The 15625-nt window shown below is 28.0% G+C and overlaps 1 protein-coding gene across 1 annotated transcript in view; it reads left to right on the top strand.

Moving 5' to 3' along the window:
- LOC136074330 (glucose transporter GlcP-like) overlaps positions 1 to 11456 on the top strand; it is a 15338-nt gene extending 3882 nt beyond the window's left edge. Inside the window, exons 4-8 of the mRNA XM_065786636.1 lie at positions 4673 to 4741; positions 4832 to 4929; positions 4972 to 5181; positions 5975 to 6030; positions 11264 to 11456. Coding sequence (XP_065642708.1) covers positions 4673 to 4741; positions 4832 to 4929; positions 4972 to 5181; positions 5975 to 6030; positions 11264 to 11456 — 626 coding nt within the window. The remainder of the gene's footprint in view (positions 1 to 4672; positions 4742 to 4831; positions 4930 to 4971; positions 5182 to 5974; positions 6031 to 11263) is intronic.
- Positions 11457 to 15625: the final 4169 nt, after the last annotated feature.

Raw genomic sequence — 15625 nt, 5'->3', positions numbered from 1 at the left:
TAAATAAATTGAGAATGTTGAAGTTCAGACATCGCATATTTTCACTGATTCATGCAACAATAAAAAGGCGCTTGTCATCATTACTGTTGAAGGAACACATTTTCAGCTTAAAAGTTCTTTGTTTTTGTTACTTATTTTTAATCAGTAAAGTTTCTATTTTACCTCAAAAAGATGGTTTCATCTTTCTCTGACTTGACTGGCGCAAAAATTCGTTTCAAAAATTTTATTGAGCCACATTGTCTCTTGTTTAGAACCATCAGTTTTCAGCTAGTCACAATATTTAGAGCTTTAGAATTAAATACTGGAAATAAGTATCAGTTTTTAGAATTCAAACTAGTAAGAATTTAGAGTTTTTGCAAATATACCAGTCAACTTGTAACTCGCAATATTTTTTGTGTGTGGCTAATGCAGAATGTTTTGCTGTTTGTTCTACACAGTGTTTTTGTTATTGTGTTTATGTTTTGATCTGCATTTTTTTTCACCAATATGCTTTTTGTTGCATTGAGATATTATAAGAAAAACTGGAATGGATTTATGGATTTAAGTATTTTTTTTTATTATAATATTGTTTCTGGATTCAAGTTTCTTTTTTTTTTTTGTATTTTTTTTCTGTTTGTTATTACATTACAACTTTTATACTATAATATATACTATATAATAAAAAGAAAAATAACAAAAGTTTACATTTAAAGAATATGTCAAAGAAATAATAAGAAATATATAAATTAAGTACAAAAAAAGAATGCGGATACATAAAGAATACTTTGAGGTCTTGTTATGACAATCACTTATGTTAGAAGCGTCAAAACAGTTTCTTGTTAATGAAAATAGTATTTAAAGTTTTCATTAAACTAAGGTGAAAAATGGTAAGCTTCACACTAGTACCATTTTTCTTTGGATATTTTTATCTTCTTTTCAGTATGTTACGAATGTCTTTTGAAATTTTTCTGAAAACTTTTCAATTTTTTTCAGTGATTCTATAACCATTGCAAAACACTTTAAAAAATGCACTATTGACTAGATCTAGTCTATCATTTTTTTTTTGAATTATTTTTATCGTCATATGATAAATACCTCCCGTTTGGCATTTTGTAAAAGTTCTTCTTTGACTCTCATAATGCAGCTTTTATCAATTTTAGCCTTTGTTTTGGGTAAAAAGGTTATTTTGAAAAACAATACCTGTCACTTACACACCTTAGACGCTTAAAAATTTGGTTTACTTTTTCGTTAAAATATTATCAATAAAAATAGAAGGCATGTCATTTAGCAGTAAAAGCTTTTTAAAATAAAGGTGGAAAAGAACACATTTCATTTTATCAATATTGAGAGATTTATTTGTTTTGAGTTTATTTATCTAGAATCAGAGATTTTAATTAGTTCATTTTTCGTGTTTTCAAAAAGAAAATTTATCTTATTGAGAAATAAAAACTGAAGAGTTTCATCTGCAAAGATAATAATTATTAAACTTATGGCTCTTTAAAAATCATTGATCTAAATAACAAATAGTAAAGGATCTCAATATCAATCCCTCGGGTTCTCCACATGTTATATCAAGCAAATTTATTTGCCAACTTTAATCAAGGTAGACAAATTGCATGGGATTATTTTAATAATTTGTAATCAGTTTCAAACACCACCAGTTAATCCAAAAAGTTTAAACTTGTTTATCAGAATTTCATGTTCTATGGTATCAAATTCTTTTGCTTAATCTGTGAAAACTCTTATAGTATATTGAGAATTTTCAAACAATTTAGTTATACTTCTTGAAAACTGGATAACTGCATGTACCCTCAAACTATTTTGTTTGAAACCATATTGATTGTTATATATGAGAATATTATTTGTAAAGTGATTGTAAGTTCTACTATAAAAAACTCTTTAATAATATTTCGAAAAACCGTAATAAATAGATTTAGGACGGTAACTGCTTACATTTGTAAATATCCTCCTTTAAAGTTGGTATAACCTTTTTTTTTTAGTTGATTAGGAAAAAGTTCTAGTCTTATGGAACATAAAAAGTATTCTAAAAATTTTTTTTTTTCAGACACCATATGAATTAATAACTATGTTTACTTTGGTATCATTCGGGCCAACGACTTTGTTAGGTTTGAGCGTTTTAAAATTACATTCACATTCATCAAAGTTAAGATGCGATGTTAGGGGAAAAGAAAAATTTTTTTAAAATTATTAGTTGGATAAATAATTTTGGTTAGCTTTTGCCCAACAGAGATAAATATTTATTTAGCTCAGCAGCTAGCTTCTCTTGATTAAACAAGTACTCTTTGTTTAATTTTGTTTACTCTTTGTTTAATTTGATTTTGGGTAATTTGATTGATTGGATGACATTTTTGTTTTTTTACTGCCTGTAATATCTCGAAAGACTTCCTGAGTGCGTTTTGAATTTAGTCTGTATTTCTAGTACATTAATATAACATTTATATAAACGCTATATACTTTTCTTGCTCAATGGTTTTAGTGTAACTTTTTTATATAGTTTTACTTTCAATCGATTTTGATTTTATATATTAATATAAAGTTTTTGTTTAATTTTTGACAAATTTTGTAGTTCCTTGGTAATTCATGGCAATTTATTGTTTTTTGGTTTAGGTTGAATTTTAATTTTTGGCAAACTTGATTCATGTAATTCACAGAATATTTTAAAAAAAAGTGTTGTAGACTTAATTAATGTCATTTAGATGGTTTAAACATTCCCAGTTTAGTAGAGGTAATTGTTTCTAAAACGATGTTAAAACTGCTTCTTAAAAATGAGTTTAACGTAAAATTGGTTTGTTTGTAGCAATATTTTGTTACTAGTATTTATTATAGTATTAATTAGTATTAGTATTAACAGTTTCATCAACTAAATCATTGGTTATTATATTATTTATAAGAGTTGTCGCTTTAGAATAGAGCTGAATTCAAAAAATGCATTATAAAACATTTTCATTTTATTATTGACTTAATCAAAACAATCGAGATTTATGTCTCCTTATATGTAGCTTTTTTTTCTTGATTGCATTTTTTTATTGTACCGTAAAATAAAAATGTACCTAAATTTTCAATTACACCTAAGGTGGCTGATAGCAACTGGTAAATAAAATGTTTATGGTGACTTTTGGTTATGATTTTAATAGTTGAAACCTCTATATTATTGTCAGAAGTACTTAAGTCCTGATAAAAAAATTGCAAATTTTCTTTTACATCAATTGGGAATACATTTCTGCGATTTTTAAATTTCTGCTCTATTCGTATCAAGTTAAAACCTTGCAAATAAAAATTAGTACATCCATTTTCATCATTACAACACGTTTTGGTTAAACAAATTACGTTGTATATATATATATATATATATATATACATATATATATATATATATATGTATATATATATATATATATATACATATATATATAAATATATATTCATAGATATATATATATATATATATATATATATATACATATAAATATAAATAACCATATTGTATTCGAAAATAAATTAAATAATTGATTTTATGCATATTTAAAGTTTAATGGAATTAGGTCTCTCTTTTTCAATATGCTAAAGTAAGTTTTGAAAAATGTAAATAACATTTGGCACTTACTAATAAACGTAAGCCAAAGTTACTCTGTATTATCAAGTCTTACATTGAATACTTAAGGTCCTTGTTTTTCACGATACTCGCAGATGATTCAATTAATGTAAATTTATTACAAAAAATGCAGCATTGGAACCATTACAGCATATGAAAAAGAAATCCAAAAAAAGAAAAAACAAAGAAAGACTGCGCTATAGTATAAAAAAAACATAGAGTAGCATCACATAAAACAGGGCTTGAATGTAACTGTAACAGGTTGAAATGCTTTAAAACTGTTCTCTTAATGCTTTTGAACTCTAAATGAAAATATGTGATCACGATTCTTCATAGGTCACCTTCAAAGGTGGAAAGCCCCACTAATTTTCCGAAAATAACTAGGCAACTCTATTTTCATGAAGAGTTAAATATTACTAAGACGTTTGACCTGTTTAAAACTATGAACGGAATTGATGAATTGTTGTATGAATGTTAGCGAAATGAATTTAACACTAATTTTATCAATTCTTTTTGATATTCTAGCACTGACACTTACTTTTTATTATTGTTATGAATAAAAAATAAATGTCAGTCCTAAAAAATTATTGTTTATTTTATTGTTATGAATAAACTATTACTAAAAAAAGAGCTGATGATGTAACTTCAAATTTATATGATGTTTTATGAAACATTTAGACAAAGACATTTGATCTGTAGAGTTATTTTGCAATTTAAGTGCTGGCCAAAATAAAAATTAATGTGTTATTAATTCGTTTAATGGATTTTCTTATTCATGAATAATAATAATAACAATAATAATAATAATAATAATATATATATATATATATACATGTATATATATATATATATATTATATATATATATATATATATATATATATATATATATATATATATATATATATATATATATATATATATATATATATATATATATATAAACATGCATATATACGGACGCTTACATCTAATAATACCTTTATATAGTATTTTATATATATAATAATACCTTTTGTTTTCTATATATAAAATAATACCTTTAACAATATCTAATAATACCTTAGTTTGTTTATTTTAGCTCACCAGCATACAGCATCAATTAACGATTTTCGTTCACCTGGATTGTTTCGACCGCTTTTAATAGGAAGTTTATTGTTATTCATTAATCATTTAACTATTATTGAATATAAATTTTTGTTGTTTTATCAAAATTTTAAAAACAGAAACTATATTAAAGCTTGCATTGTTTTGCATTTGCTATTTTCATTATTGGGATGCTATATAGTTCACAAGATCTCACGCAGACGTTTACTTCTATTTGGAAGTACAATTTTGGTAATATGGAGCATTTGTTTTTACATTTATTATTTCTTCAAGCTTGAAGTTGACGAAAGAGCACGGGTAGCTTACTTCTTTATGTATGATATAGTATTTACTTTTACATGGGGTCCATTGCCATGGATTATAGTTTCAGAGATTTTTCCATCTCGTGCTCGTGGTCTGCTTGGCGGTATTCTTAGATCGTTAATTTGGTGGGCAATTTTTCCCTTGGAAACGAGGTTTACACTGGCTGATACTGAAGATTATGTAAATTTTTTTTGCATTACAGCTATTGTATTTTTTCTAAGTATATTTTTTGTTTACTATTACTTACCAGAAACGAAAAACCTTACTTTAGAAGAAATTGAACATTATTATGCTATGAATCGTGGCTTTCGAAATTACTTATTTTAGCTAACAACATTTTATTACCGACCGAAAAGATTTTTAAACCGACCAAAAAATGATTAAATTTACTGAAGTAAAATTATTCGACTAGCCGACTTGGTAATTTGTTCATTTAACAATAGATTCATGAAAAAAATGCAACTGTTTTAAAAGAAAACAGTTAACTATATACTATGTGTATTACTAAAAGAATAGAATACATACATATATATGTATATGAGTGTGTGTCTGTGGGTGCGTGTCAGTGAGTGCTCAACTCGTAGTAATTAAAGCAATAATAAATAAATAAATGACTAAATAAATTAAATAAATATTAAATTTATGTATATGTAAATTAAATTTTTATTTTTAAAATATAAATATTCACTGTTAAGAATCACTCTTAGTTAGTAATATCGCAGTATTGCCTGGGGTAATACTTATAAATGTAAACTAGAACTTCTTTTTCGTAAATAGAAGCATGCTATACAAGTGGGCAGTTTTAAAAATAAAATAAAAAATACTCAAATTCTCTTCTTGACCAAATTCTTTTACTAACAATGCTTTAACTAAATGTATATACTGTTAATTATCAATAGTCTTATAGATTATAACAAATGCAAGAAAAAGTCACAGGTTAAATATCTATTTCTAACAAATATTATACTGTTAGAGCCATGGGTGTCCGAAAGGAGGAAGAAGCATGGGGGATGGTGGTTGCCTATCTCTGTATTTTCTTAATTTAGAAAACTGATCTGCGTGTCATAAAACATGTTACTACAGTACAGTTATAGTAAAAATAAATTTTTTTGATATTGCGACGGTATGAGTTGGGTAAAGTACGTTATTTAAGGACAGTTTAGTCTCAATCTCAGTATACTCCATGGTTGTTATATTGATATAAGTTAAAAGGTGCTTTTGCGTACTTTTTTTTTTTCTTTTCATAACCAGATCAAATAAGAATTCAAGGTGTGTTTATTACTAATCTAATCACAAAGTGTAAACATTATAATGAATATGTCAAAAGCTAAATCAGTTCAGCATAGTATCGTGAGGCTCAACAAGGTGCTAAACACTTTGCATTAACAATAAAAAATCCAAATAAAAATATACTTGATCAGAAAGATAATTCAGTAAAACGAAATGTTGAAGAAAACAGAATAAAGCTGTATCCTTTTATTTGTACAAAATATAATATGCGGAACAATTGATTTGGCACTACGTGGGAAATATATATAACAAGGAATATGTCCCAATAAAAGTGCAAGTTACATATCACACCAAATGCAGAATAATTTAACAAATTTGCCTGAACAAGTTCTGTGAGAAAACATAGTAAAAGCTTCCAACAATGCCGTTGGGTTCTCTGTAATGGTTGATAAAACAGCATGTATTTTAGGAAACAAATATTTATGACTGGAAGTGCGGTTTGTTGATACATCTAGATTCTCACTATAGTGAGGCTAGTAAAGACTAGATGTATCAACATCTCGTTGCTTACATTATATATCCATTACACTTTTTAATATATTGTTTCCATTATACGTCAGCATATATTTCAGAAACTATTTAGTTCCTGGTATATTTTATGTTTTATTGACAATGAATGAGACCTTTTATCGTTAAAATCCAAGAAGTTCCTCATGAAACATAAGTGTTTTGTGAGGAACATCTTGAATTTCCAATGCTAAAATATATGGACGTTGTCACAATATTTGATTTTATCATTCAAAATTGCAGAATATTTGGTCTTTTTAATATAACCTACTGAGTCAAAGTTATGATGGGTGCACTATATTGGCTGGAAAAAAAAACGTCTTTGTTGACTGTGCCCTTCTTTTATTATCTAGATGATGTTGCATTGATACAAAATACTATTGCAACTTTTAAAGCACTTATTGCATTTCTTTGCAAAAAAGCTAAAAAGAAATCTTCTGTCACAAGTAATCCTCTTCTATGTGAGACAAGATGGACAAACAAGTTTAAAAGTATTCTTTTTTTTGTCGTAAAGTTGATGATATTTTTTTCAACTGAAAATATTTTGATTTCATGCAAAGAGAAGTACAAGGAAAGCGGCAAATTATTATTATTACTCGTTTGAAGTCCAGCATATTCATAATTTTTGTCTCCATATTATTTCGGAAAAATCAATCTTACTTGAACCAGTTACTCACTTTCTTCAAGCTGTTCGAGTTAAACTTCCAGAAGTTCTGCAACCAGTTTAGTAACTGCTCAGTGCTACAAAACTTCACATTAAGTAGTTTAGTAACTATTTCAAGGATATTTTTAAGAAAATGTACAATTGCAACAGAAGATAAATATTGCATTGATAACTCCAAGACAGTGTTAAAGACAAAGGCATCGAAGTAATCCGGGAAATATAAGTGTTAAAGAGTTCTTTAGACAAAAGATTTTCATTTCTTACTAAGGTTCTCAAATCAGCTTCTGGTAGAGTTGATTTTGTAAAGCCATTAGTGAAAAATTTACCAAAATATTAAACTTAAAAGGGTAACAGCTTTAGTAAAGAACATTAGAGAAATAACAAAACTAATTTATTCATATAAAACTCATTGTTTATATAGCCAGACTCACTCTTTTCGATAGCAGCAAGCGTTTCTGGAAATGCATTGTACACATTCATTGGAATTCTTACATTTGTATAGATAATTAAAGGGGGAAGGAGAGACCCATCTGCACCGATGTTTGCTGAAAAGAAAGAAAAGAATTGACCTAAATATGTCAGAACTTTAGAATAAGCAACTAGTTGAATGCAATTTAATGTCCAGTATTTTAATAAAATAATTAGGCATAACGAAGATATTAATAGACATATGTAGAAAAAAGATATTAATAGACATATATTGAAGAAAGATCTTCTTAGACATATCTAGAAGATATTAAAAGCCAAAAGCATAACGCTTGACTGTAAACATAATGAGAGAAATATTAGAAGGGATTTAATAAGTAGGCTAAACTTAGCAAGCACTGTAACACGTTCTTTTGCTTTTGTTAATGTTGCATTGTAAACATTTTTAGAGCCTTTTTTTGTCAAAACTGTTTCAGTTCTTTTAAAAATTTGAAAAGCCGATTTATCTATATTAAAATTCCTGCTTTTCTCTTTTGTTATGTGAAGAATATTATTTTCTGCTAAGTATTCTCTTATGTCTGCAAACTATAGCTGTACTACTTGCTTGCTAACATTTAATCTTGCTGCGCTCAAAGATTCGCTGGTGTGCGTACCTACATTTGGATGTCTCTTTATGAAAAGTGAATAACTAATGAAATAAAACAAAATTATAAGTCAGTAAAGCTTATAGATATATGTACATACATAAATAATTATATATAACAGACCAATGTCCAAAACTAGAAGTTGAAACAAGTTCCGAGAAACAAAATAACAATCAAGTTGTAGCTTTTTACTCAACATTATTTAATAAGTAACCATTTTTTCCCTGGCACTAAAGTCCCAGGTCGTCCAAATTTAAAAGGTCGATTTCTGTTAATCTTAAGTATATTTCTTTCATCATAAATAAACGAAGAAACTAGGGATAAAACTGTATCATTCCTGACAGACATAGCGTGCTTTTAGGCACTTAATATGTATTTTACCAGCACTTGTTCCTTTACACCATTCAAGAATGTATTTGGACCCATCTTTTTGACAATTGGAGCATTGTCACTAATTTTAGCATGCAGAGTAATCCGAGAAATGTTGTAAAATTTGGCAGCTTTTTGAATAGACTTTTACTGAAAAATATACAGAAAGTCATACAGAAAATATGCAAAAAGTTTGAGCACGGCTTTGACTACTACAGTAAAAACTGATTATAGAACTAATTAACTAATAGGACATTAAAAATGTCTCATGTTTCATTGTAGCTTTATTATATACTTTTATATGAAGAACCTATATATATATATATATATATATATATATATATATATATATATATATATATATATATATATATATATATATATATATATATATATATATATATATATATATATATATATATATATATATATATATATATGAATATATATATATATATATATATATATATATATATATATATATGCATATATATATATATATATATATATGAATATATATATATATATATATATATATATATGTATACATATATATATATATATATATATATATATATATATATATATATATATGAATATATATATATATATATATATATATATATATATATATATATATATATATATATATATATATATATATATATATATATATATATATATATATATATATGTATATATATATATATAGTTATATAAGTTGTTTTCTATTTCACAACCTTTTTTGCCAAACGGTTCTTGATCTATCAACCAAAAGAATGAGAATCTTAAAGAAACAGTTTTCACTGTCTTAGTTATAATTGTAAATAATAAGCAAATTTGTATTGTTGTATAGGTTGCCAAATATTTTTACCTTTTGATTGTAACTCAAATGTTTAACTAACGATATTGCGAGTTATTAGACACGTTTGAATAGAGAAATTTGCATATATAAAACTCAAGATGCAGTTTAAGGCACAGCTGTAACAGTTTTGTTTGTTTATTTTTTTGGTGTAAGGGCAAAGCAAACACTAGGTCAGCTGTAATAATAAAAGAAATCGTTAAAAAAAGTAATTAAAAAAAAACAATTAACAACAAACTTTTAGCGATTTAATTTAGCGCAAATAAATAGATTCGCTGAATACTCGCTGAATAATAAAAAAAAAATTAAATTACCATATTGATAATACTTTTTTTTAAATTATAATTAATTTAAAAAAAGTATTATCAGTATGGTTAATCGCCTAAGCTCGGTCACTAAAACTTGGAACATTTATTTATCACGCATAAATAATAAACTTTCAATTTTTTTTCCGGAAACATACAGAAAATTATATCGAGGGAGAGGAAGGAGGAAGGAAGGGGGAAGGGGGTGGAAAAGAAGGAAAGCGTGGCGGGAGGGGGATGAGCGTGCTTACCACGCCTGCGTCTTTCAAATGTTGCAATTGAATATTTACTTGAAAAAAAAAAATCAGAGTTGGTTAATAAAACTTAAAAAAATGGAATATTTGTTAATTAAGTTATTTTAGTAAATATTTAGTAAATATAACACGGGTGGGACAAATGGGCCACCGCTATTTTAAAGAATAAATTTATTTAATCGTCTATTTAGCGTCTAAAAACATTTAGCGCGGGTGCTATTGGCTGTTTTTTCTCTAGCTACGGCACTTAGTAAATAAACAATTATAACGCTACAATAATACATATACGTATAAACAATATACAAAATAAACAATAATAAATATACGTGATTTGAGCTAAAACGTTGTTTTTATACTTGATATAGTTTCCTAATTTATCTGCTGTTTTATTTCAAAACTATTTTTTTTCTATTTGAAATACAGTTTATTGGGTTGACTAATTAAGTCATTAATTAATTACCTGACAAGTGAATTGAATTCTTGTTTATTTTTGTGTGTTGGTCTTAAAAATTTATTATAAACTTTTTATGTAAATATTAAATACAATTAATTATAATATTTTGTAAAATAAAAAATATTTTATCAATTGTATTATTATTAGGGGAGCGAGGGGTTAGTTGCAACACTGCAGTTTAAAGGAGTTTTAATTTATTTACCAAATATTTTAAAATTATATAACTATAATTAAAACACGCCAGATGTAAAAAACAGGTAACGATTAAAAAAAATTGCAAAAGTTATTTATAACTATGTTTTTTGATTTAAAATTATTTTTTGTTTATAACTGTAAACTCAGCAAAACGCTACCGAGCAAAAGGCTAATTTAAACAAAATATCTAAAAAAACAATATTTAATACAATACAAAAAATAGTCATTATATTATTTTATGAGTCAATTATTTAAAATTTATATTCTAAGAAATGTAACAATCAACTAAAAGAAAAAAGTTAAGTTCAGAATTCAAGCATGCCAAAGAACAAAAGATTATGAAGGAAGAAGGCAAATCACTTACTAAAATTACAAATTTCTTTGGAAAACTGAGATCAACTCCAAACACTTTTGATATAACACAATCAGCTGGCAGTGATGACAAGGTAGCACAAAAATCTGGCGGTGATAATGATACAGCTTAACTATCTAACATTGATAGTAGTGTAGCTCAACAATTTGATATTGACGGTAATGTAGCTCAACAATCTGGCGATGATGATAATGCAGCACAGCAAGGTGATACTTGTGCTTATCTTTGATATGATATTGGAATGTTAGACCTTTAAAGGCTGCCATAGTTACCCAACGCTGGAAAACTCAATTTGTATGATAAACATCACCAGCCTGTGTAAACACCACTTTCTTTATCAGATGATGAAAAAAAAGCGACGTTTCCCCATTAAACTACTTTGTAAATATCCATATTTGAAATACAGTAAGGATAAAAATGGTTTATACTGTGGTGCTTGTATGTTTTTTGTGCCAGCTGGTATTAAGGAAGGTAAAAGGCAATTTGCGATACTCCAGCAGATGAATGGAAAAGTTTAGCAAAACATCGTGCCAAACAATTTTCAAACTAATACGATTCGTACGCATTGGAGTATTTAGATGATGCTAAGGGAATGTGAAACAATCCCAATGCACAAATACACATAACGGGTGATGCGGAAGTTATCGGACAAAATAAAAACGTCAATAACTTATTTATAAATAAAAAAAAAAACTACTATTATATTTTTTTTAAATAAAGCATTTATCTTTTAATAAAAATATATTATTTATTATTTGAAAAAACACCTCTATCTGCAATTGATCTCAATTTTTCTCTGACGCCTTTCATATGCGACTGTAAAAAGTTTAAATCAATTTCTTGTAGTTTTAGTTTAATGCGATCGATTAAAACATGCTCTGTTGAAGCAATCTCCCTCGTAAACCTTCTGTGCCAAATGTCCCCAAAAATTTTCAATTCGTCGTGTTTGAGGCACATTTGGGGGATTGGATTCTTTATCAACGTAATACACATATTGGTCCATCCAACTTAGAGAATCTTTAGAATAATGAGAACTGGCTAAATCTGGCCAAAATAAATAGTTAAAGTCTCCATGATACTTGTGAATAAATGGAAGAAGTCGTTTTTCTAAACATTCATTAATATCGATTGATGAATTGATCGCTACACCCTTGGAAGTGCAAACAATGGCTCGGACATAGCACGGTCAGATATGGCTATCCACATTAATTATCTTTTTGGAAATTTCTATTTTCCTATAAAACGAACACTTTCTGGGCATGTCTTTTTGTTGTTTGTGTAGTATCCAGAATTTCCAGGCATGTTGTCCCCTGCAAAACAAAAGTATTTTTCGTCATCGATGACTAGAAGCGATTTTGTGTTATAGAGTTGGTTAACTAGTTTCCTGCTTCTTTTCTTTGCCTTTATTTGTTGTTCTATAGTGTATTTTGCAGTCTTTTCACGTTTTCTATATTTATTATTTATTTTTTTTAACTGACGACCAATTGTCGATTGATTTACACCAAATTTATTACCTATTTTTCTCTGACTGACCCCTTTTCGATGGTTGACAAGTCTCGTTAATTCAGCTTTCTTTTCTTTAGTCCAGGATGTCGGAAGACCAAGGTACTTTCTATCAGAAAACGATTGAACAGTTTCAAGTCTTTTTAGGTTATCATATAATGTACTTCGAGCAAATCTTTCCTTTTCAAAATGATTTACGATTTTTTTTTTTTATATATTAGGTTTTTTTACAAAAAACATTTTTAGTCGCTTTCGAAAAGATTCTCGTTCAGCTGCATTTAACCTCATTTTAAATAATTGTGTTTCAAATAATAAAGTTTATATTTTATAGAACGTTTATGCGTACCCATAAAACCACAAAAACTAATTATTATGCGCAATTAATGAAATTAGGATTTGTCCGATAACTTTCGCATTACCCGTTAAAGCTTGTTAACATTGCAAAGAATTCGCTTTAGGAAACACATCATTGAAGATTGCATTATTAAATCAGTTCTTTTTTTGGGGAAACAAGGTCTGGCACTCCATGGATATAACGAAAATATATCTAATACTAATACAAGTGTCAACCAAGAAAACTTTATTGCATTGCTTCAACTTCTTGCAAAACATAAATTTTAACTACTAGAGCATCTTAATTCACCAGGACCAAAGAATGTTATATAGTTTTCTGGAACATTTCAAAATAAACTTATTGACATTTTTGGTTATCATATGATTCAAGCTGATCTTCTCTGAGACATAAAAAGGCCAAATTTCATACTCTTCTGATAGATGAAGTTTTCTTACACAAAAAAAGAAAAGTTTGCGATTTCTATTCGGTTTGTTGACTTAAAAATATTTAATTCGAGAAGTTCTTGATGTTATTCCAGCTAACAAAATTACTGATTGTGCTTTATATCACTTCACAAAAAAATGGCTCTTAGACCATAGATTAGAACTAGAAAATCTTCGTGGGCAGGGCTATTATGGAGCCAGCAATATGCAACATAGTATGGGTAAGACTATTTTGACAGACTTAAACAATAGCTTAGTACTCTATGGACATAGTCAAAGTCACTTCCTAAATATTGCTATATCCCATAGTAGATCATTTGAGCGTTGATGTGGTAACATCTACGGCAGTTCAACGGAAAATTTATCATCAGAACACTCCAGCTGATACTCCAAATGAGGTTTGTATGCGTAACATTCTGATTCCTTATTTGGATTACATTATATTGGACCTCCAATTATTGTTTAGTGAACAATCTTGTCAAACTTTAAAACTTTAAAAACTTTATGTCGTGTGTGAAAATGCATCTCAAGCTTCAATGTGTAACATAATCGAAAGGCTTAAAGATGTTGTCAAAATCTATAGTAACAATCTACCTCTGCCAGGATTACATGAGGAAGAAATTATTTGCTGGAAGAACCTTTGTGATGAAATGGAACACCCAAAACCAAAAATGTTACAAGCTTCATTGTTAAAATGCGATAAGTAAGCTATTCCAAAAGTAAATACACTCTTGTGGATTGGCTATACACTTCCAGTAACGTTTTGTGAATGCGAGAGATATGCATCTGCGCTTCGCAGATTGCCAAATTATATCAAAGCATCCGTATAATACTCACAATGTATCACAAACTTAACGTCACAAATAATGAAAACTAATTTTTAAACTACTTTAAGCACCGGTTATTTAAATTAGTGATGAGCTTTGTGATGTGCCAGGTACCCGGTTGGTACCTGCGGTCCCGGTAGTTAGGTTGTTTTCCCGGTTACCCGGATTAGGCCAATTTTATGCTGTACCCGGCGCCGGGTATCTTAAAAGAAATATTTACCTTAAATGCTGTTAATACATGTTTAAGTGGTACTTTGAATTGAAGCGAAATATTATTAACAGTATTGCTTTTAGTTTTAAATTCAACCAAACTTCTTGGTATAATTCTAAGAGTGTTATCGAGTCAATAACAAGTAGACCCTATTTACTCAATATAGACGTGCCTCACTTAAGTATTTTTTATTTACACTACAGTCAAGAAGGTCTACTTCTTTTTTTTTTTTTTTTGCAATTTTGTGTCTTTCTGAATCTTTTTATTTTCCGTTACACAAGTTTTGGTCAATATGCGCATATAAGCGATTATTTAGCAATAAATTACAAAATGATATAAATTATATATAATATCACAATTAAAAAACGAAAATTAGTTAGTCGGAACAGTATTTTTTAAAGTTGATAGATTCAATTTTAAAGCTCTCTTGATGATTTTGTCTTTAACGACGTAAAACGGCAAGTTAGGAATCGTCCATAAAGTACGTATGCTCGGATGCGGGAGAGAAGGTCTGCAAAGGGCGTATTTGAGATGAAGGATAGAGGTCAAATATAAAAGTAAGGAAATAAGTTAAAAAATATCATAAAATTATGGGTATGGAGGTTAAAAACGTAGATACTTTTAGGGAGGTGCATGGTACTCAAAAAGCGTATATCAAAATGCGGGGTAGGGAAGAGGCCGAAATAGAAGCGTACTTACTTTACGGAGAACTCCTTGTTCCAAAAATTAAAAACCTCTTAATCATTATTTAATATTAGGAAACTTGATACATTTAGACAAATGTAATTAACGCAAATTATTCATCGTTATTTTGTGAAAAAACAATTCAGCGCAAGAGATTTCTCAAGCCTTTATTTCACCTTATTTTAATATGGAATTGGTGCATGGTGCCGGGTACCCGAACTCGTACCCAATTTTTTTTTCCGGTACCCGGATTCGGGGAATCGGCATAAACTGTTCCAG

The sequence above is a fragment of the Hydra vulgaris genome, chromosome 01 (genome assembly GCF_038396675.1).
Source record: "Hydra vulgaris chromosome 01, alternate assembly HydraT2T_AEP".
Lineage (NCBI taxonomy): Eukaryota > Metazoa > Cnidaria > Hydrozoa > Anthoathecata > Hydridae > Hydra > Hydra vulgaris.
This window is presented reverse-complemented; position numbering and strand designations above follow the sequence as displayed.